At 36.7% G+C, this 25,376-nt stretch overlaps 1 protein-coding gene across 1 annotated transcript in view; it reads right to left on the reverse strand.

Annotated features, from left to right (window-relative positions):
- The window catches only part of mmd (disintegrin and metalloproteinase domain-containing protein mind-meld), a 544,021-nt gene that overhangs the window by 388,084 nt on the left and 130,561 nt on the right, over positions 1-25,376 (reverse strand). Inside the window, exon 3 of the mRNA XM_073088069.1 lies at positions 8,852-8,989. Coding sequence (XP_072944170.1) covers positions 8,852-8,989 — 138 coding nt within the window. The remainder of the gene's footprint in view (positions 1-8,851; positions 8,990-25,376) is intronic.

Below are 25,376 nucleotides of genomic sequence, written 5' to 3' on the forward strand. Positions count from 1 at the left end.
GGAGCATTCCGGATTGACGCGCAAAGGGTCCCGGGTTCGATCCCCGGTCAGAAAGATATCTAAATGATTTAGATTTCTGGGTCTGGGTGTTTGTGTATTTGTCTATGTGTGTGTCCATGAATTCTAGTGTGGGGCTGTGAGTGTAGAAAGCTTTTTTTAATATTAAAAACTATTAAAAATTTAATTCAACCAAATATAAAAAAAAACATCCTTTATGAAATTTATTAATTTTAAAAATGGTCCATAAGTGTCTGACACATTTTTTGAACATTGAATGATCTTAAAAAAAATGAATAAGGGTGTATTTTTGTCGCTGTTATCACTGATAAAACCACGCAAAATACAGAGAAAGAACTACGTCAAACGTATATTTTCTTTTCAAAAACCAAATTGAAGGAACATGAAAAAAGACAGGGCTAATTGAATTAAGCTTGGCGCCAAAGCTTAACAACAGAGCCTATTGCAGCACAAAGGTATACTTTTTAACTAATTTGCATAGAATTACGCGAAATTTTACTCATTACCATATCATTACAGATACCGATTTTATTCAGCATGTCTATCGTGATAAGGAAGTCGGCGAATCTCTAAAGAAAGATTTTTGGAAAAGATAAATTATAGTGGAAAGCAGGCAATTAAAATGAATTGGCTAAGGGTTTATCGGGCCGTAAACAATGCCGCATTCCAAAGGCGGAAGGAACATTAATTTATTTTTGGAGTTTACTCCTTAAGAAACGATTTGAGTTATAAGGCCCGGTACGGAAATTTTATGAGGAGTAAAATCAAGTGTAACACGAAAAGTTGAGGCGTTACGTAGAAAGAGACAAACATATATATCCACACTTTACGCGCAACACCAGTGGAGTCACTGAATAGAAATGTCATAATTTTATTTATCTACATTTTCGTATTCATTCCAAAATCAACATAATTATTTCATATTGCACCTACACTATGCGTGTAAAATTACTTAACAAATGAGCTCTATGAAAATAAGTTATAATCACATTACACTGATTTATTCTCTTTTTTATGTATAGATAACATGATTGCTGGTTATTTATAACTAAAGTTACTTTTAATACGTTTTTTATTTTTATAATTTTGGAATGCTCAGTCTTGCTTTGGATTATTACGTCATCTGATTTTGCAATGTCTTTTGTAAATGTGATAAATTAGTGGATGAAGATGTATTATTGTAAATATTGATAATTATGGAAGAATATATTGTATTTTTAGAATGATTGTATTTTTATTGGAATTCCTTCCTCCTTAAATGATTTATCGTGAAATAGGTTTGTGTTATTGATTGTTTAACAATGTGTCTCCCAAATGTTTGGTGTGCTGACACTAAATTACATTTTATTGGACCAAGTTACGGAAAATAGCTATTTGGCACACTCCCTAAAGTGAGAATGCTTGCGAAAATATCAATGCGAGTGAAATTATTCAATTTAGTTACAAGTGTTATAAAATATGATGCAAGTTGCCTTCTTAGCAGTTTTCTGTTATTTAATTAACGTCCAACTATTTGCTAGGCAAATTACATAAGAACACTACACTTAGATTTATAGTGTAGTATTTTTTTTGAAAGTAGTTCCTTTTGGCCCAAAAGTGCAAAACGAACTACTTCGAATCGTTTTTGATCGTAAAGTTGTCTTAATTATAACTGTAGTATAAAGCCTTGCTGGATTCTAGTCTGAAGGGTGTGGTAAAGCAGATTTACTTATACAAATTGTTCCAAGATGTACTCAAGAATAGTCCACCTGATGATAAGTGGCTACTGCCGCCCATGGACATCTGTACTCAACCTCAGATAGGATTAAATATTCCTAGCTGAGGTCGGCCACAGATGAGCCTCTACCCCTGAGGACTACACTGGAACGCCTCGGAAAAGTATGTCTCCCTTTTTGAAGGGTGTGGCCCTTCAAAAAGGAACACAGCAGCGCCAGACACTGCTGTTAATAGGTAGAAATAGGTGTGACGGTGGTGCCGCCGGAGTCGAATTACAAAGGGTTCTACCACCTCCAAAAAGGTGTTAAATATTGACCTCTAATAAGATTTTACTACTTTACAATCGATGATAGATATTAACACCTATATGAGCAGAATGCATACTCGTTTCCTAATGCAATTCCAAAAAACACAACAGTATTACATTCACTCATTCCAAACGAATACAACAGAGAAACTATCTAAAACGGCACTCCAGGAATCCAGCACAGCAATTGGTGTTTCATTTCATTCGCTATATCCCGCGTCAAATATTTGGGAGTTATATCAATTAGCAGACTAGCTGGATCAAACGGGGTTCAATTAGCGAATGGCTGTAGTGTCGGCTCCATCTAGTCTGTCATTCAAGCATTTTTGGGGTTCCGTACCCAAAGGGTAAAAACGGAACCCTTTTACTAAGACTCCGTTGTCCGTCCGTCTGTCACAGGGATCTATCTCCTGAACCGTAATAAATAGAAACTTGAATTTTTTTACAGAGTATGTATGTATAAGGACAACAAATAAAAAAAAGTTGTAATTAAATTCGGGTCGCCATACAATAAATCACTATTTTTCGCCGTTTTTCGCTTTATGTATCAAAGCACAATAGGTAGCCAGTTCAAATTTTCACATTGTATTTACTTCAGTGGCTGCTGTAACAACAAATACTAAAAATAAAAAAATATAAAAAATTTGGTGGTACGGAACCCTCCGTGTGCGAGTTCGACTCGCACTTGGCCAATTATTCTATTCCCATCGCGTTCATCAAAACAAATATTTCAGTTATGATTTTTGAGAGCCATCCATCAGTAGGAATAGCTGTTATAAATTGTAGTATCGGTAACGGTTAACAGTTTATCGATGTTAACGGTTAACTTTTTTATGAAATTGAAGTAGCGATTCAGCTGATAGTTAATGGTTAGTAACCAGTGCTCATTGATGTCTGTAATCAACGCTATATGGAATTCAACATCATTTCTATTCGATAGGCTACAGATTGCGCTGAGCTTAATGACTTAGAGACATTTGAAGGGTGCCCTTTAAACTAGAACACAGCAGCCCTTATCAATATTATAATATAGTCACGACAAGGCCTGCGCTAATCATGTGTAATTAAACGCTTTCTACACTCACAGCTCCACACTAGGATTTCCTATATCGTGGGTACTATAGACACACACAGAGACAAACAGACAAAAACAGAACACACCCGGAAACAGAAATCTAAATTTATCACTTAGATATCTGTCTGGCCGGGGATCGAACCCGGGACCCTCTGCGCGTGAGACCGGTATGGTGACCCCTCCGCCACGCAATCAAATTCTCCTACTTTTGGATTTCTCTTTACAACATTCCCCAAATATCTATGAAGGGTAATTAAATGTCATATCATTGCTTGCCAACTTTTATATTTCCTCTCATTTGTGGAGGATTACTCCGTTTTTAGCCAACTTATCATACATCTAAGGTCTATTTTTGGCCAAATATTATCCTACTTCAATTTCAATTAAGCTTTTGACGTTTAAAGTAAAGGGTCCACGCTCGGAACCCTTCCACTCACAGACTTTTTGTGTGTCAAGTTTTTGTTTGGAACAGAATATAATTACGATTGTGATATTTGTGAATTTATGCAAATCTATAATTAGGCCAAAGATAGAGTACCTATAACTGTTTTACATTAAATTAAAAATAATTTGACGCGTCATAACTACCACTATTTCGGATTACCTATGAGGTTCCGGGTCCGGGTTCTAACCTCGGCCTGGTGATAGGACTAATATAAACCAACCGGGAATAGACTACCACGTTTATTGCCTGTTAAGCTGTTCTTACATTTGGATGGATGTGGATACCAACTGACTTACATTTGACATTACCATCTTAGTCATCATATTGTTGGCCTTGGGTAGACAATTGTTCTACTTGAAGTCGATACTCTATGGGCATCCGTAACTACTGATAATCAAATAAAGTAAATCCTCGTTTAATACATAAATCTTTAAAAAGTATATAGAGCAGAATCTAATCAAATCTTTTGAAATATTAAACCAAAGCGTAATCCAAAAGACAGACGTTATCGGATTCCTAATCCGAATAATCCGAATAATCAGTGAACTAGATAATCGTTTGTAACTTCCCAGACTTAAGACCAATTACTGGCCTAAATCATTCGAAATATCGGTGTTAAGGCGATTGCTTGAACAATTTCATTATAACTTCTATACTATATTGGGCCACGTAGCTGTCCCTTATTTCCACCGCAGGTTCGAAGCGGCTTAAGTCTGACAGACACTCCATTCATTTGTCATGGTGTCCGCAACGCGAGTGGGACAGCGTCCGGTGCAGAAGCAATGCTACCAATATGCGATACGTTTCAGAAGCGAAGAAAAAAGTGTAGTACTAATAGGGCTTGTTAATATTGTAGAGAATATAGCTATATAAATCTTAGAGCACCTTTTTTCATAAATTGAAGTAGAAAACGAGCATGCAGTCTACCTGATGAAAAGTGGTTACTGCTAAATGGATATCTATAAATAATCTTAAAAGAGGATAAGTGTCCTATTTTCATCAATTATTTAGTCAACCAAAGACATTTTGCAACTGTGAGGACTTAACCCAAAAGTCTCGGTCTCTGTGCCTTACACAACCGTATAACTAGAACTCATTACTGCTTAACACTATTGACATAAGGTGGAATAAGTCCTTGTGGTGCCGTCACAGTCAAACTATACATTAGTAACATATAACTTTCTTCGCCTCTCCACAGGCATCTCGCAGTGATCGAAAGTCCTTACCCCGAACAGCGCTGAAGCGCTGTAATTTAGCGCACTGCACTATAGACACCGCCCATTAGTTTGATTGAAACAGCTGAACGCCGCGATAGTTTTAAGCGATAGAGTGCTGAATATTTTATTTCACAAATACGCTCAATTAAACTGATGTTTACGGTTTTTTAATTCGAAACACAAATTTGACAACGCGAAACGTAACATTTTGTCGCATTCGCGATTCGAATGTAAAACACGTTGTACAGTTAAATAGAAAAGTCCCGACACAATTAAACTTTTTCTCCCCTGGGTACGAGGACTTGTCCTACCGTTAACGAGAAACGAGTGAATCGCTGACAATGTTAACAAAGCGATCTATAAAATTGGCGTGTTCTTTTAATTAAAGCCTTATAAAGTAAATGTTTTATTTGTTGCTGAATGACTGTAATTTATTTATAAGGAAAGTAGTGCCAGCTTTAGAGTAAGACTTAAAAGTTTAGTATAATTATGTTTAATCTTTAATGATTTATTGGTCAAATTTGGTTTGTTTTTCGGCATTTAGATACCTTATAAATATTTTATAGCTTACCTGCCATAGTGAGACATATCGGACACGAACTACATTTTCGCATTCCGCTCCTCCGTATGATAGAGATGATAGTACATCACTTGTTACAAACCTGACATACTTCCCGAGTTGTCTCGACATTCATTACTCTTTTTGTGCATATTCGTAATCCGTTTTGAAACTCGCTTTTATGCATTCTATTTATGACTGGCAATTTGGGTTTTAAAGCTGACCAGCTATCTCGTCCATTACCCGTTTGAATAACTTTTAAAAAATAGAAGGATAGGATTAGATGTTACTTTTCACATTTTTAGGGTTTTAGGCTATTCCATACCCGCAAATGTTATAAAGATCCCTAAAACGTAATTTGAGAAGGCTAAGACGAATCCTTAATAAAATATCCTAGCGTCGTATTCACGAAGCAATATAGTAATATCGCAGCACTAAAATATCTTCAGACATATGCACAGAAACTGAACAGGATAACGAAAGATTAAAACTAAAACTGACCGAAGACAAAAAAGATTTTTTGAAGATAACCCAAAGAACCGTGCAATTACGGGTCCCTTGAAAGAAATCGTCCGTCCTTGGACCTCGCGGTATCATCAATAACAAATTATTACCGCGCGACTAGTTCTACAGCATCATCTCCCATTGTTCCTTTATCAGACGTTCTAGTTTTTCCCAGCTTAGTCTAATTGGACCGCGTCACTGCGGTGATCGACGAGCTCTATTAGAGCGACGTGACTGGCTCGCTCCAGCGCAGTATTCGGTACGCGTCTCACCATCACCTAGTAACGGCTAAGCGCGGATATCTTACGAAATATATATAGCAAATAGTAGTACACACTAGAGTAAATGATAAGTGCCGTAGATATATCTTAACCGTAATTAGACTTCTTATTAGTTATTAAGTGGATTAGCTGGCAATAAATGTGTTGATATCATTAAAAAACAAGTTTAGACCATTATTTAGTAATTTTCACTGAAATCTATTTCCTGACAGTTATAACCTAAACTCGTTATAAACAAGAATAAAAACGTACAGTAGTGCTACAGCCTAGACCCCATCTGATAAGATTAACCAAACGCAAACCGCAATCCTTTTATTGCCCCACTGCTGGGCACGTGCATAGGCGCGTTATAGAACTGGGCATATTATATCACTCTTTTCCAATGTAAATTGACGCAGAGAACACAATACATTAAAACAATCCATCACTGTCATAGTAACAAAAGGTCCACCTCGGACATAAAACAAAATTAATTATTCCAGAATATCGTTTATCTGCTGTCGGTGAGACAGTCAATCGGTTGCCATGACTGAGTCACTACTGCACAGCATTCGGCTAATCCTCACAATGACGGCGGTAGATCGCAGATAACATAATGGATTATTGTTCGCGTTACGCTACTGACAGTTGGCTCGAAATGTTTAGTTGGAAAAAACGGACAGTCTTTTGAAGAATTATTATAATTAGGACGCCTTACATGATATTCATGTAAAGTCCTATATACGCTACTTGCTGGCTATGTATTGAATAAATAATAAATCGAAGGCAGTGATAGTCTACTGGTTAAGAAACTCGGCCTCGGATCGAGGGTCCAGGGTTCAAACCCCAGGCACGCACCACTGATTTTTCAAAATTATATGCGTATTAGAAATTAATTATCACTTGCTAAACGATGAAGGAAAACATCGTGAGGAAACCTGCATACCTGAGTTTTAAAAAAAAATCTCATAGGCATGTGAAGTCTACCACTACGCACTTGGCCAGCGCGGTGGACTATGGCCTAATCCTTCTTATTATGAGAGGAGACCCGTGCTCAGCCGTGGGACAGTAATGGGTTGATGATGATGATGATTGAATAAATACATCAATGGTGATGCTGGCTTCCCATGGTCTATGATATTACGGACGGACGTGGACCAATCCACACCGATGCACTGTGGGAAGAGTATCTTCAGTGGTAACATGGATTCATCCATGGGGGAGCCTCGGATCCGCCGCAGAATCTCGGGCAACCTTAAATGCGCGTTGCGATCTCTCAATTTATATACTCTTTACTTGGCATTCATTATTAATATCATAACATCATTATTAATACCATAAATCAATATAAACCACTCCTGGAGTCTACTCCTAACGAAACCAAACCCCAATCCTAAAAATTAAATTGGCATAATGCAAAAAGCTTAATAGTTGTATTTACTTCTTAAAATCCACAGAAAGGAAATCGCGGATATAACTACTTTTATACAAATAAGTAGTTGCCCGCTAACTCACTAAAGTGAATGAATTTAAAACAGCCGTAAATTAACAAAAACTTTTTCTTTTCTGTATCTTTTTCCTTCTTATTCTACCAACTTTCGGCTACTATTTAGATCCCTATTGAATTAATGCTGAATTTTTTGACTGCATTGTAACTAAGTTGCTCATTATCCTTGTTTATAATATAAAATAAATTTTCTGATTAACAAAATATTTTTCCGTTTTTTTTTTCTACAAACTTCATTCAATCTGTTATTATTATTCAATCTATCCTACGTTTTTCGATCGAAATTTGACAATTTGTAGTAGGCGGAAATTGTCAAGATCGACATTTCACAACTTTTACCTACTATGAATTATCAAATTCCAAGCCCTACTATGAAAAAACGTAATCGATAATTAATTATATCTAATCGATATCAGTAACTTAAAGCAGTTCTGAGAAATTCTATATTTTTCTTATAATTCAAATTGTCAATTTTCAAAAAAAAGTAACCTTACGCAATTTACCACAGAACAAAGAAATCACCAGAATAGACCAAAGTATCAGACTGTAATTGATTGGCACGACGTGTATTGACGGAACGGCCCATAAAAGGAGGCTCAGATGATAGAGCCGAGAGTTTCACTGGGATTCGCTTTGTGACGGCGGATGAGTGATGCCTCCTATCGGGATACGTGTAGCGTGATTTTAGAAGGCTCTCATATTGTTAGGCGTTTGTTCGCGCGCTGTTTCACATACGGAAATTATGTAATAATATTATACGGAGAATATTAATATCTAGAGTAGTATCGCCACTCAGATGTATATAAGCAATAATAATCTAGGGGGCTAAAGCTAAAATATAACCAATATCTTTATATGGAGTTACTTATCACTGTTGTATAGTTGAACCAGATGAGGCGTTCGTGTCACTGCACTTCAACTACAACGGGTTCACTAACGTTAAAGTACACATTAGGTTTGCAATAAACAAAAGCACGATCTAGTAGTGCATTCACGAGATATTACCGGTTAAAACACATGTCATAGATTGTCTAACAATATACCTAGACGTTGTCAGAGATTCAGATATTTATGTAATACCTAATTTTTATTTAAAAATTATCATTTAATTTGAAATAACATGTGCTAATTTTCTCTTTTGCAGTAAATTATCGTTACACAACCCCCGCGTCTACACGCCTACGCTCCGCCGCCACTCGCCTCCGCGCTCGCTCCCGCCTGTGACATTGACACGTGTACATACCTCCAGACGCGGCGAGCAGGCCGTGCGCACGGAGCAGCGCCAGCAGCAGCAGCGGCAACAGAGGCCGGCGCCGCATGCCGCGCGACCCCGCGCCCGCGCCCGCGCACCGCCGCCGCTCGCCTCCGCGCTCGCCCTCACCTGTCACAAAGACAAGAATTTATAACACGGAACATGCGAATACTTATAATGTTTTTCTTTAAGTTAATTTTATTGAAATGATAAAATTTCACCAGTAATGCCCTCATGGCTCTTGATAAAATTTGGTTTTGTGTCACCACAAATAAAACTTAAACAAACACTCAGGTCTTTCAACAGATCAGAGAGTTAACTTACGTGTGCTTTATTTATGAGACAATCAATTATGTATACCTTTATTTCCGACTCAATTTACTGTTTAGAGAGGGATGGTTAGAAAGATGTAAACACTGATTAGTCAAACAAATAAATGTCCCTAAATAAAAATATTAATCAAACGCTTTTAAATAACATGATAAAATAAACGTACATAGACCATAGGGAATTCTACGAAATAATTTCTGATAATTACAGTTTCAGTTTATGTTACGTTCGAGTATTCATTTCATTCGAGCATTCGACACGAGATCGACGAGCAGCAATTATGCAGGAATTTCCTCCCAACTATACATTTGACTCACAAACCTCGATTGCGGGTTAACAAAGCGCGTGAAGAGTGTGGAGGTGTCACGAATAAAGGTCGCAGCGCTGTGCGGTGCTTCATTTCAATTGCAAAGTGCGCTGTGACATGACACCGTTCCACCTGACTGTACCGCGTAACGAGCTGATGCGAGTGATTTATTTGCTGTTAGGTTATGCGCTTCAAGGATATGTTATATAAGAAAATCGAAACTATTCTACGGCAACGATGTAAACGTTATTATAAAATTTATTCATCCCTAAATAAAGTTTCGTATTTCGCCAACTCAAATCGTCGCAACGTTAGCGATTGTAATGGAATTGTAAAGAAAAATATAAATTAAACAAAGTTGGTGTGAAATTAAATTTCATTCTTCAAAATCAACAACAATATTCCTAAGAAACCGAGCAGCACAACTCGGTCCTTGAAAACACGAGTCTCATTAAAGAGATCGCAAATTAAAAATCGGCTCAAGAGTGGGCGAGGCGACGGCACAGTAATGAGTTTAAAATTTGTTATTCTCTCGAGACAGCCTTGAGTTGACGAAACCAACCGATCTCATTTGCCTACCAATTTGAAACATAATAATTGAAAACAATGACAAGCAACTGTCAAGAAGCGAGCGATGAAGTAATAAATTTGACGAACCTCGCCCCAAAGTGGATGATATTAAAGACGACAGAATAGGTAGAGTATTGCTAGAAATTAACAATGAACGGGCTAATTGAATTGTTTACGCTCCGCTGGAAGCGGCACGCTCAGTTTCATCGGATGGGCACTTTAGATTTTTTCTTTTCGAAACAGACACCCGTATCGAGTTTTATCGGCGTGGAAAGAAAGACAGATACAGAAAAAAAGCGAGAATAGATTCCTAATCTGTATACCTATCGTTGCCCGTCGCCATTCGGATGGAAAAAGCCGTTGTCGTTACTGAAACGTACCCCCGCAGAATCTGACAGAGATAAAAATCCATTCGATATTATTCAAGGAACAAACAAAAAAGACGCTTCGCAATATTTGTTTTTATTGAAGTTCCGTCGTACTGTCCGAAAATACATTTTGTTCCGCGAGTTTTGTCAATAAATGGATAGATTTATTGAATTAAGAGCTGTAAAATTTTATTCAACTATACAATTTTTAGACAAAGCGAGTACGTGCGTTATTTCAAAACTCGTCTCTATTGTGAATATTAGAATACACTACGAACTATAATACTATTAAAGGGAACATAATACGTTAATATTCCTGCGATGACACTATAATATCGTATACATCTATAGCCACTGTATAAATGCTTGACAGCCATAAACACACACACTTTTGAACCCACACAACAAAACACACAGAAAAGGACTGAATAATACAATTCATGACTAACTCGCTGGGGTACCTAAGGATCAACTTCTCATCATAGACACAACTAAATCACGAAAGTCGTATAGTTATTTAGTTAAAAACTAACTTTGAACTTTGACTTTACGTAGCAAATAGAAATTGCATTAGCTCGTTACGTGGTACAGTCAGGTGAAACTGTGTTATGTCACAGATAGCGCACTTTGCAATTGAAATGAAATCGCACTGCACGGCGTTGGGATCTTATTATTTTATAACTTGCCTATTTAGTTTTAAAATTCAAAAAGGCCTGTGATGTTTATTTTTCAAACGATACTAAATATAAAAAGAATCATTAAAATAATTGCACAGTTGTAACATGTTGCTGTTTGATTGGAAACAAATTGAATTGTGGTTCGTATTTAATTACAGCTGCATAATTAAAACTGGTAACCGGCCGTAAGCCACACAATCAATGAAACATTGACGAATAACGATTTAAAATAATAAATACATAATAATAAAATTGATACATTACGACTTTGAGAACGTTTTTACTCATATTACGTATCGAATGCTAAAGATTACGTAAATAATGTTAAGTAATAACGTCATGAGTAATTGAAATTAGGACCCAAAATCAATCAGATTAAACATAATAATAATCTTATAAGTAAACACGAACAGACCTTGTCCCGCAACAAAAAATCTTAAAGACAATGCCATCTATCGAATCCAAAACGTATTTTTCAAGCTTGAACATACCGAATAATCGAATAATGTTATTGAAATCGGTTAAGAGATTTCGAAGATTACTAAGTACGAACATACTGATATAAGATTTATATAAAAATAAGATGTAACAGAAGTTGAATGTCCTTTCCCAAAATTGACAGCATGAGTCAGGAAGAGCAACGCATAGATGTATCCAGTAATTCCCGGGAGCACGGAAGTTTGTTTTGGAAGCCGAGACAAATCTAATCAGTGGAAAAGTTGTAAGTGTGACAAACAAAGCGAAAAGAATTCCGACAAGGGGAGAAATGGTGAAAATAATTTAGCATCTCCAAAATTTGGACTGCTCTTCGGAGATATTTTGTTATTTATCTAGTTGTGTAGTCCTCTACATCATAGTATTATTATATAACGAACTATCAGATTCACTGTGTATGTATCAACCTTGTTGGTTATAATATTATGATTTATTCTTAACTGTATTAATATTTTTTGGCTATTGTTAAAATTTTAATATCACCTTACTCCTAAAGGTGCCACAAACCCTTAAAATGAAATTAAAGTTGCACTATGTGTCACTGGTATTTACTATTCATATTTTAATTACTACCCACTGCATCTATAATTTAATTTCGTAATTTTTATTTAGGTATTTTTATATTGCTACTATAATTAGATCACCCTGTCTCTAGCTTAATTGATTATCTTCTGTCTAGATCGCTAATAAACACAGTTGTTAGCGCACGCACACAGGCGCACGCGCACACACCGACCGGGTCCACCAACGCGACAGGAGGGCGCCCGCCGCCCGCCACTGGCCGACGAACCGTCCACGCGATCACTATATATACTTTAATAGTTGCGATTTAACTAAATATTTCCATTGTTAGCCTGAATATACAATTTGCAAGTAACCTGGTGTTTGCTGTCGAAGATTCCCTACCATAAATGGTCCTTCACCCGGAGTACATTACGAAAGAAATCAGCAAAATATTGGGAAGTTTACTCGACGGCATCTATTAAGAAGACTGAGGCCGTTATATCAAGGAATTCGAACAAGCAACCTGGTAAAGGCGATAACATTGTAAGTTCGTTCCAAATCTTTCCCTCTTTCTTAGTGTTTGTGTACCTTTCCTTTAAATCCTATCTTAATATTACATTTTAAAAGTGGTAAAATTCAATTGTGCCAAATCATCGGTGTTCGATCTCGGCTATTAGTTGCTACTTTTTATAAGAATACTATTATAATTACTTGCAGATTCCTCTCTTCTTATTTCCAAATAATATTGGTTGTACGTTTGGTATTTAATTCAAAATTGAAGCCATTTTAGTACGTGAGAAGTACCTACCCTACATTAGTATTTAATATTAATCTTTGAATAGAATCATTTGTAACGGAGTATTTAATTATTCAATATTCATTTAATATTAGCATTATAATATACGTTTAATGTTAGCAATATGTTGTAAATATCAATCACTGGATCAATTTCTGTTGGAGCTATTGCGTGTAATTGAGTCCATTAACTTCGTGGCTGTATATTGTGCAATTATTTCATTTTTAACATATTTTTGTTGTATCGCATTCCAGCTTGGGGCCGGCCGTGCAGCCACCAGCTATCGTACTGGTTCTTTCTTGCTTCTTGCCTGTTCTGCACTGCATACCTACTTAGCGCATTTAAGTATTTTTCTGTTCGCTTACTATTCACTACACTTTGTCTTGTTATAAAAATGACTACATTACCTGAGTTACGAAGAAAGCGTGGCTCATACAAATCAAAGCTTAAACAATTCACGACATATTTGGACACCATTATTGTTCACGAAAATCCAAACAAAACACAAATTAGTGAACTTACGTTAAGATTATCAACAATCGAAGCATGGTATAGTGATTATGATGCTTTACAGCTTGAAATAGAAAGTTTTATGGATATTTCAGACACTGACTGCGAAAAGGAGTATCAATATCGCGAGAAGTTCGAGATTGAATACTTCGCGTCGGTTGGCAGGGCACGAGAATATGTGAGTCGCTTTACCTCTGCGCAGTCTGGGGAGCCGGCGTCGTCTGCTTCCTCCGCTTGTGGTACTGCTTGCACATCAGGTGGGCTAAGCTTGAAGTTACCTACAATACATTTACCTACCTTTTCTGGCCGGTATGAAACTTGGTTAGAGTTCCATGACACTTTTGTTTCGCTTATCCATTCGAACGACAGCATACCTAAGATAAATAAATTTCATTACTTGCGTTCATCCCTTAAAGACAGTGCCGCTAATGTTATTAATTCATTAGACTTTTCTAGTAGAAATTACGAAGTTGCTTGGAAGCTTTTGTGTGAACGTTATCACAACGACAAACTTCTCATTAGTAGTCATATTCAAACAATATTTGATATAGAATCTATCACTAAAGAATCATCTTTCGCATTACGAAATTTAATTGACGCTATTAACAAAAATATAAGATCGCTTCAGACACTAAATGTTAACACAGAAAATTGGGATATATTGATAATACACATGGTTTCAAATAAATTAGACAACACAACAAACAGGAAATGGAAAGAATATCTTAATAATTGTGATAAATTACCAGAATTAGACGTTTTTATTAACTTTCTGAAAAATCGAGCGCAGCTTCTAGAAACGTTGAATCAGACAAACATTAAACGTAGACACAGCGAACCTGCCGCACGATCCCGCACATTCATTGTAAATTCTGATACACAACACTCATCTCCATCATATAAATGTCATTTTTGTAAACAAGATCATGCTATTTATCAATGCCCTAACTTTAAATCTTTGTCGGTTCAAGCAAAAATTCACAAGGTTAAACAAATGAAATTGTGCCTCAATTGTTTACGTAAGGGACATGATGTCCAAAGGTGCAAACTGGGTCCGTGTAGAATTTGCTCCAAGTGGCATAACACGTTAATTCACACTGATGAGCAACATACAACTTCCCAACAGCCCCAAGTCAGGGCTACAACTAGCGAAGATGGCCAGAGCGCCATGATTGTAGCACAGGACGACACTAACTCTGACACACAATCCTTACATGAGCACTCAGTGCACAATGACGTCGCTTTATCGTCCACTCATAACAGTTATGTTCTACTATCTACAGTGCTCATTCAAGTTGCCGACATTAATGGCAAACAACACACCGTGCGTGCTTTATTGGATAATGGCAGTACATCAAATTTTATAACTGAAAGATTAAGTAAAACATTAAGCCTCACCTTGCAACCTGCAATGACCACAGTTGAAGGGATAAGTCGCGAGTCAATAAACATTACTAAACGATGTAACGTCACTATATCCTCGCGCACAGAAGCATATACTACTAGCATTAATTGTTTCGTTATATCACACATTACTCAAACATTACCTACAACATATTTTGACTTTAAATCACTAAATATACCCAATCATTTGGTTTTAGCAGATCCGACATTCAATATACCGTCAGAAGTAGATATACTGCTTAACGCGGACCTATTTTGGACTACATTAAAAAATGAACGTATACCTTTAGGTAAAAATATGCCTGTTCTTAACAATTCTAAATTTGGCTGGTTAATATCAGGTTCAATATACACACAAAAAAAGAATAACAAAAGTATCCACGATAATACAGTTCAGTGCAACTTTTTAAATGAAATCGAACTTAAAAATCAACTTGACAGATTTTTTGAATTGGAATCGGTCCCGGCAGTTCGTAATATTACACAACAAGAATCAAAATGCGAACAACATTTTTTAAAAACTACCATGCGACAAAATGATGGCCGCTTTGTAGTGCAAATCCCATTAAAACAGTCATCCGAATCATTAGGTGACTCTTATCAAGAAGCATTTCATCGATTTTTATCATTAGAACGAAAATTTAAACGTTTTCCATTATTAAAGCAAGAATATGCAAAATTTATACAAGAATATATTAACCTTAATCACATGTCTTTATGCAATAATACATCTATTGAAGGCCCTGCATATGTACTTCCTCATCATGGCGTTTTAAAAAATAACAGTTTAACCACAAAGCTGCGGGTGGTGTTCGATGCGTCTGCGAAAACCACCTCCGGTATTTCATTTAATGACATTCAATACATTGGACCAACTGTACAGGATGACCTAATTAGCATTCTCATTCGTTTTCGCCAGCATAGATATGTCGTTACGTCAGATTGTGAAAAAATGTATCGTTGCGTACTCGTTGCCGAACATCAAAGATGTTTACAACAGATACTCTGGCGCTTTGATCCAGGTCAAGAACTTAAATTGTACAAGCTTAACACGGTGACATATGGTACAGCCTCCGCTCCTTATCTTGCTACGCGATGTCTTGTACAGTTGGGACAAGAATGTACAGATCCTGTAGTGCGAGAGGTCATATTGAGGGACTTTTATGTTGACGACTTTATAAGTGGACATGAATCAAAATGTACGTTATTGGAAAATAATCCAAGGTGTCATAAACCAACTTAAAGGTGGTAAATTTCATTTGAGAAAATGGCGCTCAAATTGCCCAGATATTTTGCAAAATATCCAGATTGATGATAATAATGACATTTTGCTTAAATTAATTAATGACGATAACGCTACAACATTAGGCCTCAGATGGTCTTGCCAAAGAGATTCATTACAATTTTCTCTAAACACTGATCCTTTAAAATACAATAATATAAAGTCAAGCAAGCGGACAGTTCTGTCCACTATTGGACAAGTGTTTGATCCATTGGGGTTTGTAAATCCGTGTATTTTACAGGGTAAAATTATTTTACAGAAGCTTTGGGCTTTAAAGGTCTCATGGGATAAGCCTCTGCCTCCTGAAATAGACAGGGATTGGAAACATTTTTTAAAATCTTTAACTTATTTAAATACTATATCAGTTCCACGTCACATGGTTTGCAACTCACCAATTTATATAGAGCTTCACGCCTTTAGTGACGCATCAGAACATGCATATAGTGCATGTATATATTTGCGCTCTATTTCTATCGATAATAGTACAACCGTTAATTTAGTCATGGCAAAAAGCAAGGTCGCGCCGTTACAAAAAATTACAATTCCCCGACTAGAGCTCTCAGGCGCCTTGTTAGGTGTCAGATTGGCAATGAAGGTTAAAACATCTTTAAGACTTCATATCAACCGAACTGTATTCTGGTGCGATTCCACTATAGTTTTAGGATGGATAAGAGCCCCTAAGTCATCATTAAAGGCCTTTGTTCTCAACAGAATTAATGAGATATCAGAACATACCGACCCGGAAGCATGGCGGTATGTGCCTTCAAATTTAAATCCCGCTGACATTGGATCGCGGGGTTGCAACGCTATCAAATTGCAAGAATCTTCCTTATGGTTCTGTGGACCAGAGTTTTTATTGCATTCAGAAACTCAATGGCCCAATGAACCGAAGCAAATTTCAACTACTTTACCCGAAACGAAAATTGAATGTAAATTTGTTAATAATACACAAAAAATAAAGTTCACACATAAGTTCTCAAATTTTAACAAATTACAACATGTTACAGCCTACATGCTGCGGTTCATACACAATTGTCAACAACCTAACAATAAACGTTCCGCCCATTTAAAGGTATCGGAGTTGACTTCTGCAACTTTAATGTTATGTAGAATTGTGCAACTAGATGTATTTTTAAAAGAGTATAATATTTTACGCCAAAATAAACAGTTACCGATAAAAACACAAATACAAAATTTGAATCCATTTATGTCTAATGAGAATGTCATACGTGTCGGTGGCAGACTCTCCAATTCCAATTATGACTACGACACTAAGCATCCAATTCTACTTCATGCCTCACATCATGTTACAAAACTTTTATTCATTCATTACCATAGATTATTTTTACATGCTGGCCCTCAGTTGGTACTGTCACTACTTAGAAATAAATTTTGGGTAGTAGGAGGTCGTAATTTGGCACGTAAAGTGACTCATGATTGTCATAAGTGTTGTAGGTTTAAGGGACGAAGTATTCAGCCGATAATGGCCAACCTTCCTAAGGAACGACTTCATGGCGATTTTCCATTTTGCAATACAGCTGTAGACTACGCTGGTCCAATATTAATTGCCGACAGAAAAGGTAGAGGGTGTAGACTAATAAAGTCATATATTTGTGTGTTTGTCTGTCTAGCTGTGCGAGCAGTACACATAGAGCTGGTTACTGATTTGACCACGGAGGCTTTTATCGCTGCATTAAATCGGTTTGTGGCACGCAGAGGTAAACCGGCTAACATTTACTCTGATAATGGTACCAACTTTATTGGGGCTTATAACGAGCTTTCAAAATTTTTAACGACAAAGTGTAGTGATGTCAGTGCATATGCGGCAGAACAGGCAATCACTTTCAAATTTTCACCTGCATACAGTCCACACTTTAACGGTTTAGCTGAAAGTTCAGTTAAATCAATCAAACATCATCTCAAACGAGTCTTAACATTAGCTCATTTGACTTACGAGGAAATGAACACCGTTCTTATTCAAATTGAAGGAATACTTAATTCCAGGCCTTTGACTCCTTTGTCTTCAGACCCAAACGACCTTATCCCTTTAACCCCATCTCACTTCCTTATTGGGCGAACTATTACAATGCTGCCTAATTCTAAGGTCGACTTAGATAAGCCAGGCCAAATATGTGTACTACCTCGCTACCAACGGGTTCAAGCTCTAGCAACACATTTTTGGAACAGATATAAAGCTGAATACATTTCAGAACTTCAGAGGAGGATGAAATGGCAGCGTCCAGGAGAAGAGCTGCATGTCGGAGACCTTGTTGTAGTGAAGGACGATCGTCTTCCACCAAACCGCTGGCTGCTTGGACGAGTCAGCAAACTGCATCCCGGCTGCGACGGCGTCGCTCGCGTCGCCGACGTCACGACATCCACCGGCATACTGAGACGAGCCTACAATCGCCTATGTGTCCTGCCATCATCCTTATCATCGACAACTTCCTTGGAACATTCCGTTCCAACCCGGGGAGCCTGTTAGCGCACGCACACAGGCGCACGCGCACACACCGACCGGGTCCACCAACGCGACAGGAGGGCGCCCGCCGCCCGCCACTGGCCGACGAACCGTCCACGCGATCACTATATATACTTTAATAGTTGCGATTTAACTAAATATTTCCATTGTTAGCCTGAATATACAATTTGCAAGTAACCTGGTGTTTGCTGTCGAAGATTCCCTACCACAGTTGCAACTTTAAACTCATCTCAAATATATAACATTTTTAAATATAGGTACGAAACTACAACACCGTCTAAAACAATATAAAAGGGACACTTTAGGGACACTCACCTTTTCCAAGGATTCAGCAAAAAAATACTTCGCATTTAGTCCGAGGTAACTTTTGGTATTCGAGTAACTTAGCACAATAGAACTCATTTTTTTGTTTCAATGGACAATATCTAGATATAACGGAATCCAGGAGAACTATACGGGGAAAGTATTGTTCCATCGCAGACGATAAGCGAGTAACTAATGAGAAAGATACATAATGAGAGGGAGTTTAGTTAATAGAATGAGCGCATTGAAAGAAATAGTTAAAAGGGTTAAACAACAAACAAGGTATGTTACAGATTGTCTTTTAAGTAGTAAGGCATTTTTGATCAGATATAGATCGTGTGTAAAAAAAGCAGTGATAGCCTAGTGCAAAAAGGCGGTCATAGCCTAGTGGTTAAAAAACTCAGTCTCTCGATCGAGGGGTCCGAGGTTCAAATCCCAGACCTCAGAATTTTTCAAAAATTATGTGCGTATTAGAAATTAATTATCACTTGCTTAAACGGTGAAGGAAAACATCATGAGGAAACCTGTATACCTAAGAGATTTATAAAAAAATCTCAAAGGTATGTGAAGTACCAATACGCACTTGGCCAGCGCGGTGGACTATGGCCTAATCCTTCTCATTCTGAAAGGAGACCCGTGCCCAGCAGTGGGACAATAATGGGTTGATGATGATAGATCGTGTCATATTAGGGTCATATTGGCTATCAAATTTTGTAAAATAGATTTGAACATTTTTTTATGATAATCAAAGTAAAATTTATTCAAGTAAAGTAATTTGCTGGAAAATTAAGTAACTAAAGGCAATGGTAAATGAATAAATAGCGGAAGTCTTAGTGATGATACTCAAAAAAAAAATCGTGCATGCATAATAGAAATCGTGTGTGCATAGAAATGGTATATTTTTATAATTTGAAGTCTTATGTATTACGTTCAAAATTGTAACGTGCCGTTTTGTTTATACTCTTTTTATTTTTTATTTCTTTTTTTTCATATATTATAATTATATTATTATAAATTATATAAATAAATTATATTCTCTAAAATATTTTCTTTCTTTTTTTCTATCGTTTGTAATGTTACAATTATGTACTTTATTATATTTAGTTTCTTTCTCCTAATCGAGACCACTCACAAAATTTCCTTTGAAGTCGTTCGAGTTAATTGTATTGCTCTGAAAATAGAAGGACTATCTATAAATACTGTAACTAAAATGAGAATTTCGCAAACTCTAGTACTAACAACACTTTTAATTGAGGTTCAAATTAAACTTTTCCCCAGATACTTAAACTGTTCTGTACAATTATTAGAAATATTGAAATAGCAGATTGGAATAAATATAAGTTTTAATGGATTAGTATAAACAAACTTTTGAAAGATAATTGATCCAGTACCCTTACCATGAGTTTTGACGTTTTGACAAATATGACTGTTTTGGTATTTGTTTACGTGTTTGCACATACAAATTCCAATCAGCGCCCCTAGTGGATTATATCAGAACTATAGTGTCAGTAACGTAACATTGAATGTCTAAATTGGAGCGCATAATCCCGTGGCTTGTAGATTTTAATCGATCTACTAAGTTAAGCAACATCAGGCGCGGTCGAAATTTGGATGAGTGACCGCTAGTAGCAAAATTTAAAGCGTGCACGTTTGCATTGGAGGATACGTACGTGCTACGACTGTAAACTGGCTTACATAAAATATTATAATATTAGTCTACCTGATGCTGTGTGGTCTCGAGAAATCGTTTGTATGTTTCTAATCGTTTCTAGCTTGTAGTTCTGACGTTATCTGTCGGACATGATAAGGGGTAGATTAGCCTACACAAAGGGTACGAGGTACGAAGGTTCCTTTGTCACCTAATGAACAGGTTCTGAGACGTCCTTTAGGGTAAGGTTTAGTTTGAAATAATGATGTAGAAAGTCTTTCAGTGAAATCTAGTGTAAAACTTATGAAAAATGTTTAAGAAGTGAGTAATTTAATAAAAGTTGAATATATACGTTGGCATTATTACTTGCGACCCGCGTGAGACAAAGGTTGTTATAGATATAGGTCCAACAAGTGGAAGGTTCCGGGTTTGATCTTCGGACAAGCATACATAAATAATGAATTTTTATTTTTATGTTGGCTTTAGTACCTACATGTTCACAAGAGATCACGCGTTATTAACTTATAAAAATCATCAGAAACTGAGATCCGTTCTAGGTACACTATTGTGTATGGAGCTAGTTACAGATATCCATGGGCGGTGAACACTTACCATCAGGTGGACTGTATACTCGCAACTATAAATTTTTATTTTTTTATATTTGAACCTGACGATAAAGCAGACGTGCTACCTGATGGGAAGTAGTTAACGTCGCCTATAGACATTTGCAACACCAGAGGAGTTGCCAATGCATCGCCTGCTTTAAAGGAGAACTCTTTTTGCACCTTTTTTTGAAGATATAATATAAAAAGCATTGTCACCTATATGCCAAATGCGAATTTCCGTGGTTTTGAAGTGACTTAAAAAACGACACACTATCACGCCTTTTACAAAAAGTCGCAAATGCCGTTTGGTGCCGCGCGATAAAACGGCTCGCAAAATGTCGATCTCGCTTTGTGAGACCCTAAAGTTGCCGATACGGACCCAGGCTTGATCGATTGATACTTCCTTTGAGAGTTCAAGTCTGCTTTGTGCGTTTCTATTTTCTTTTTGTACTTTTTCAAAATTCCTGTTCTGAAACGATTTGATTATGGTTAATAGTTACTGTCAGTGTTACTAGTTATTTTGGAAAATACACCTGAATAGTAAAAACTTTATGTTTATCGTAGACGGAAACGGTCCTTTCACCATACACATGTTTCGACTCTAACGGCACCAGTGTCACGACAATTTCTGCCATATACCTAACAGCAGTGTTTGAGGTTTGATAAAGCAGAAAAATATCTCTAAAAATGGATTAATGAATGCAACGAATTCGAACATTACCCTCAACAGAAAAACACTAGAAATGGTAGACTTGTAAATATCAAATAACTTTCAAACCAATGAAAATAATGGGAAATCCTTTAAATTAGAACCCGAAATTCCGTTTCCTTCCAACCGTCAAAGCAGGAAAACAACTTTTGTTCCGCTGGAATATAACTCCTTGCTAATTCTACTAACGTTATATATTAATGCTACTAAAAGAGCCTTTACATAACGTAAGCACCTCCTTCAGCGCTACGACCCGGGGCTCTTTCAGAAAGGTGAAAGTGGAGCTCTGATTCAAAGCCGGCGATGCATTGGCGACTCACCTGGTGTTGCAAATGGCCATAGGCGACAGTGACTGCTTTCCACCAGTTAGCCCGTCTGCTTTATCGTTAGGTATAAATATAAAAAAGTAAAACATTGCTTTTAATATTTCAACTGCACCAGTGAGTTTAATAAATAGAATTATTTAAGCCAGCTTACGTGTGAATTCAATTAGCTTGAAATGTTTTCCAAAAACAGATTCCTCTGATGACACCGCTCCATTTTATTAAAGGCTTCAAATATCCAAAATAAATCCACTTCATAGAAGAGGAGAATTAAATTTCCCGGTAAATTGCGTAAACAAATTAAATATTGAGGTCTCGTATATATTTTGACCAGTTCTCCGTAAAGCCTAACAAAACGCCATAAAAATGTAGGTTTATTTGTAGGCTATTGTGGATATTCATATTTAATTTATCAATTTTTTCCAACCAAATTTTATCTGTTTATTATTTCTGTATGATAGAAATTGTAAAATTTGCTACAGCATTAATGCCTTGCAAACGAGTTCGTACACATAAGCTAGTATGTTTTTAAAGGTTATAATACTAAACCGCGCGCAAAAATGCATAACATAATAATTATCTAATTAATATATAGGCTCATCTAATTTATTTTTGATTAATTTATAATAAATTTTCCCATTGTCCCTATAGTTTCGGAGTTAGAATAGGACTACGGTAGCCCCTGCCAGTCGTAAAAGGCGACTAAAAGGGGGCTTCTGGAGTGGCGGATGGCAAGAGTGGGAGCTCGGAGTCCGACGAGGCTGCGCGCTAAGAGGACTCGAGTTGCGATCCTTTGGCAATCCCGGAGCCACGGCCACCGGGAGATATTTAGTGCGATAAAAATCCCACATAACCCTGCATCGCTCCCACGGCACCGGGTACCTTTTGATGGCATCCCCCTCTTAAACAAAAAAAAATAATTTCCCCACATTCTATTTCTCTTGTGTGGGACACGCATACTAAACTAGTGTTGCTTTGAAAGATTAACTAAGATCTATTAAACTAGCACTAGAGACAAATAGTGTAAGTTAAATTTATACAGTACATTGCACTCGACTCCCTTCGAAACATAAACAGTGCGATAGGAATTGCAAATGCGTTTGTAATTTAACGCCGAGCGAATTTAATTTAACGGATCTCTTTGTTTCCAATGCAAGATCCTTGGAATAGTGGTTGGTTGACAATTCGGATGGTAAGACTTTTAAAAGTGGTAGAACTTTTCTTGGTTCGACTGCTGTGGCACCACCGCCTCGTTTCTGCCAAATGACAGCAGTGTTAAGAGCTGCTGTGTTCTGGTTTGAACTGTGTGATAAGGGAGACATATTTACCTGAAGCATTCCATCTTAATTCTCAGGCGTAGTAACGCATCTGAGTACGACCTCAGGTAGGAATCCAATCATATCTAAGGTTGAAGGTATCTTATCTAGGGTTGATTACAGATGTCTATGGGCAGCAATAGCCACTTACCAGGAGGTGGACTGCATACTAGTTTGTTAGTATAATATTATTGGAAATAAAACGTAAGAAGGCTATAAAAAAGTTCCGATTCATTACTGAAACTTCCACAATTATACCACCGATCTCTTAAAGTGGGAAGAAACGATAAAAAGCTGAGATAATCATGGTTATTAGCAAAGTTACGCCTTTGTTACATCGTAATTGTAAGCATCGGAAGTTTTTTCTCAATTCGACGCCATTTTCAAAAGTTCCTTGCACGCAATTTTCAATAAGACTTCCCTTTTGATCTTTTTTAATCGATATAACCTCGTTTTTTTGTAATTTCCGTACCCTTAGTATGAGTTTTTACGTTTTTACAAAAATGACTGTTTTTGTATTTCTTGTTGACTGTTGTTGTTCACGTAAATACGTGAGCAAATATATATATATGGGAAATCCCATACATTTTCAATCAGTCCTGATACAGGCTGCTAGGGGCGCTGATTGCAAATGCATGGGAAAATACGTAAACAAATACAAAAACAGACATTTTTGTTCTTAAAAACTCATACTAAGGGTACGGGTAAGATTTTAATTTTTGTTTTAAATATGAAAGTAGCAAACGGTAAAGTAAACTAAAAGTATAAACTTTTAGGAATTTATAGTGTGAAGTAATTCTACTTTAGGAGAAAAGTGTGATGTCAGCTAACTTTGATTTGAAGTAATTACCTTAGTCATCAGGAGAACCAACGCATCTGTATTGGTTTTAGGATGATTCTGTTCTATATGTGACCAACTCCGGTCATAGAACTCCATGGGCGGTTGGCCACTAACCATGAAATGAATGAATGAAAAATAAATAGTAGCAGATTCTCAGACCTACAGAATATGCATATAAAATTTTGTGAAAATCGGTAAAGCCGTTTCGGAGAAGTACGGTAACTAACATTGTAACACGAGAATTTTATATATAAAATAAATACATATGCTATTTATGTGTGTCCATAGTACCTGCGACACAGGGGATCAACTAAAGTTGTGTGTGTAAAAAGCATCACTTTTCATTTCCTCGCGAATGAAATATTTTAATATAAAATCTTGAATACTTCTTATAAACCTCGTATAAGGCTTTTAGTACTTGTGGTATTTACGTATAGTTTTATACAAATTAGACGCTTACATAAAACGGCTGCAACGAGTCGGTCTATACAAAGAGCGCTACATTATTCACGAGATGACTCTGTAGAGATGTAGAGATGTACCCTGAGACGGTCGGATACGAATACAAAAATCACGTAACTTAAAATGTTAACTTTAAACTTTAAAAGACATGAAACATCAACTGCGAAATTATTCTAGAAATGTTGTCATGTACATACTAATTTTTTGTAAAGTTAAATACGAATACATTAATAGAAATGCTTATTATTATTATCAACAATCTATATTATATTATGATTATTATAATCTATCGCATTATATAGAGATATAGTAAGTAAAGGAAAGTCTTCCACGAGGCACTGCAATCAAGCCCTCAGGCCTAGCAACAATTCGGTGGCTGAAATCTGGTTGAGCTCCAATTCTATTTGGCTTTGAATAGTGGTATCACAGAAATTCATAGGTGGTGATCACTATTTTGTGGTTTATCTTCTATCAGGTAGATGGAAGATATGCTTGTTTTTTTAGGTTGCAGTAGCAAACAAGCTTACAGTCCGTCTGATAGGCGCTCACTGAAACCAATGGATATCTGTGACCAACACTATATA

Source organism: Epargyreus clarus, unplaced genomic scaffold (genome assembly GCF_041222505.1).
Source record: "Epargyreus clarus isolate Ecla_fem2 unplaced genomic scaffold, WU_Ecla_fem_2.2 ptg000026l, whole genome shotgun sequence".
Taxonomy (NCBI): Eukaryota; Metazoa; Arthropoda; class Insecta; order Lepidoptera; family Hesperiidae; genus Epargyreus; species Epargyreus clarus.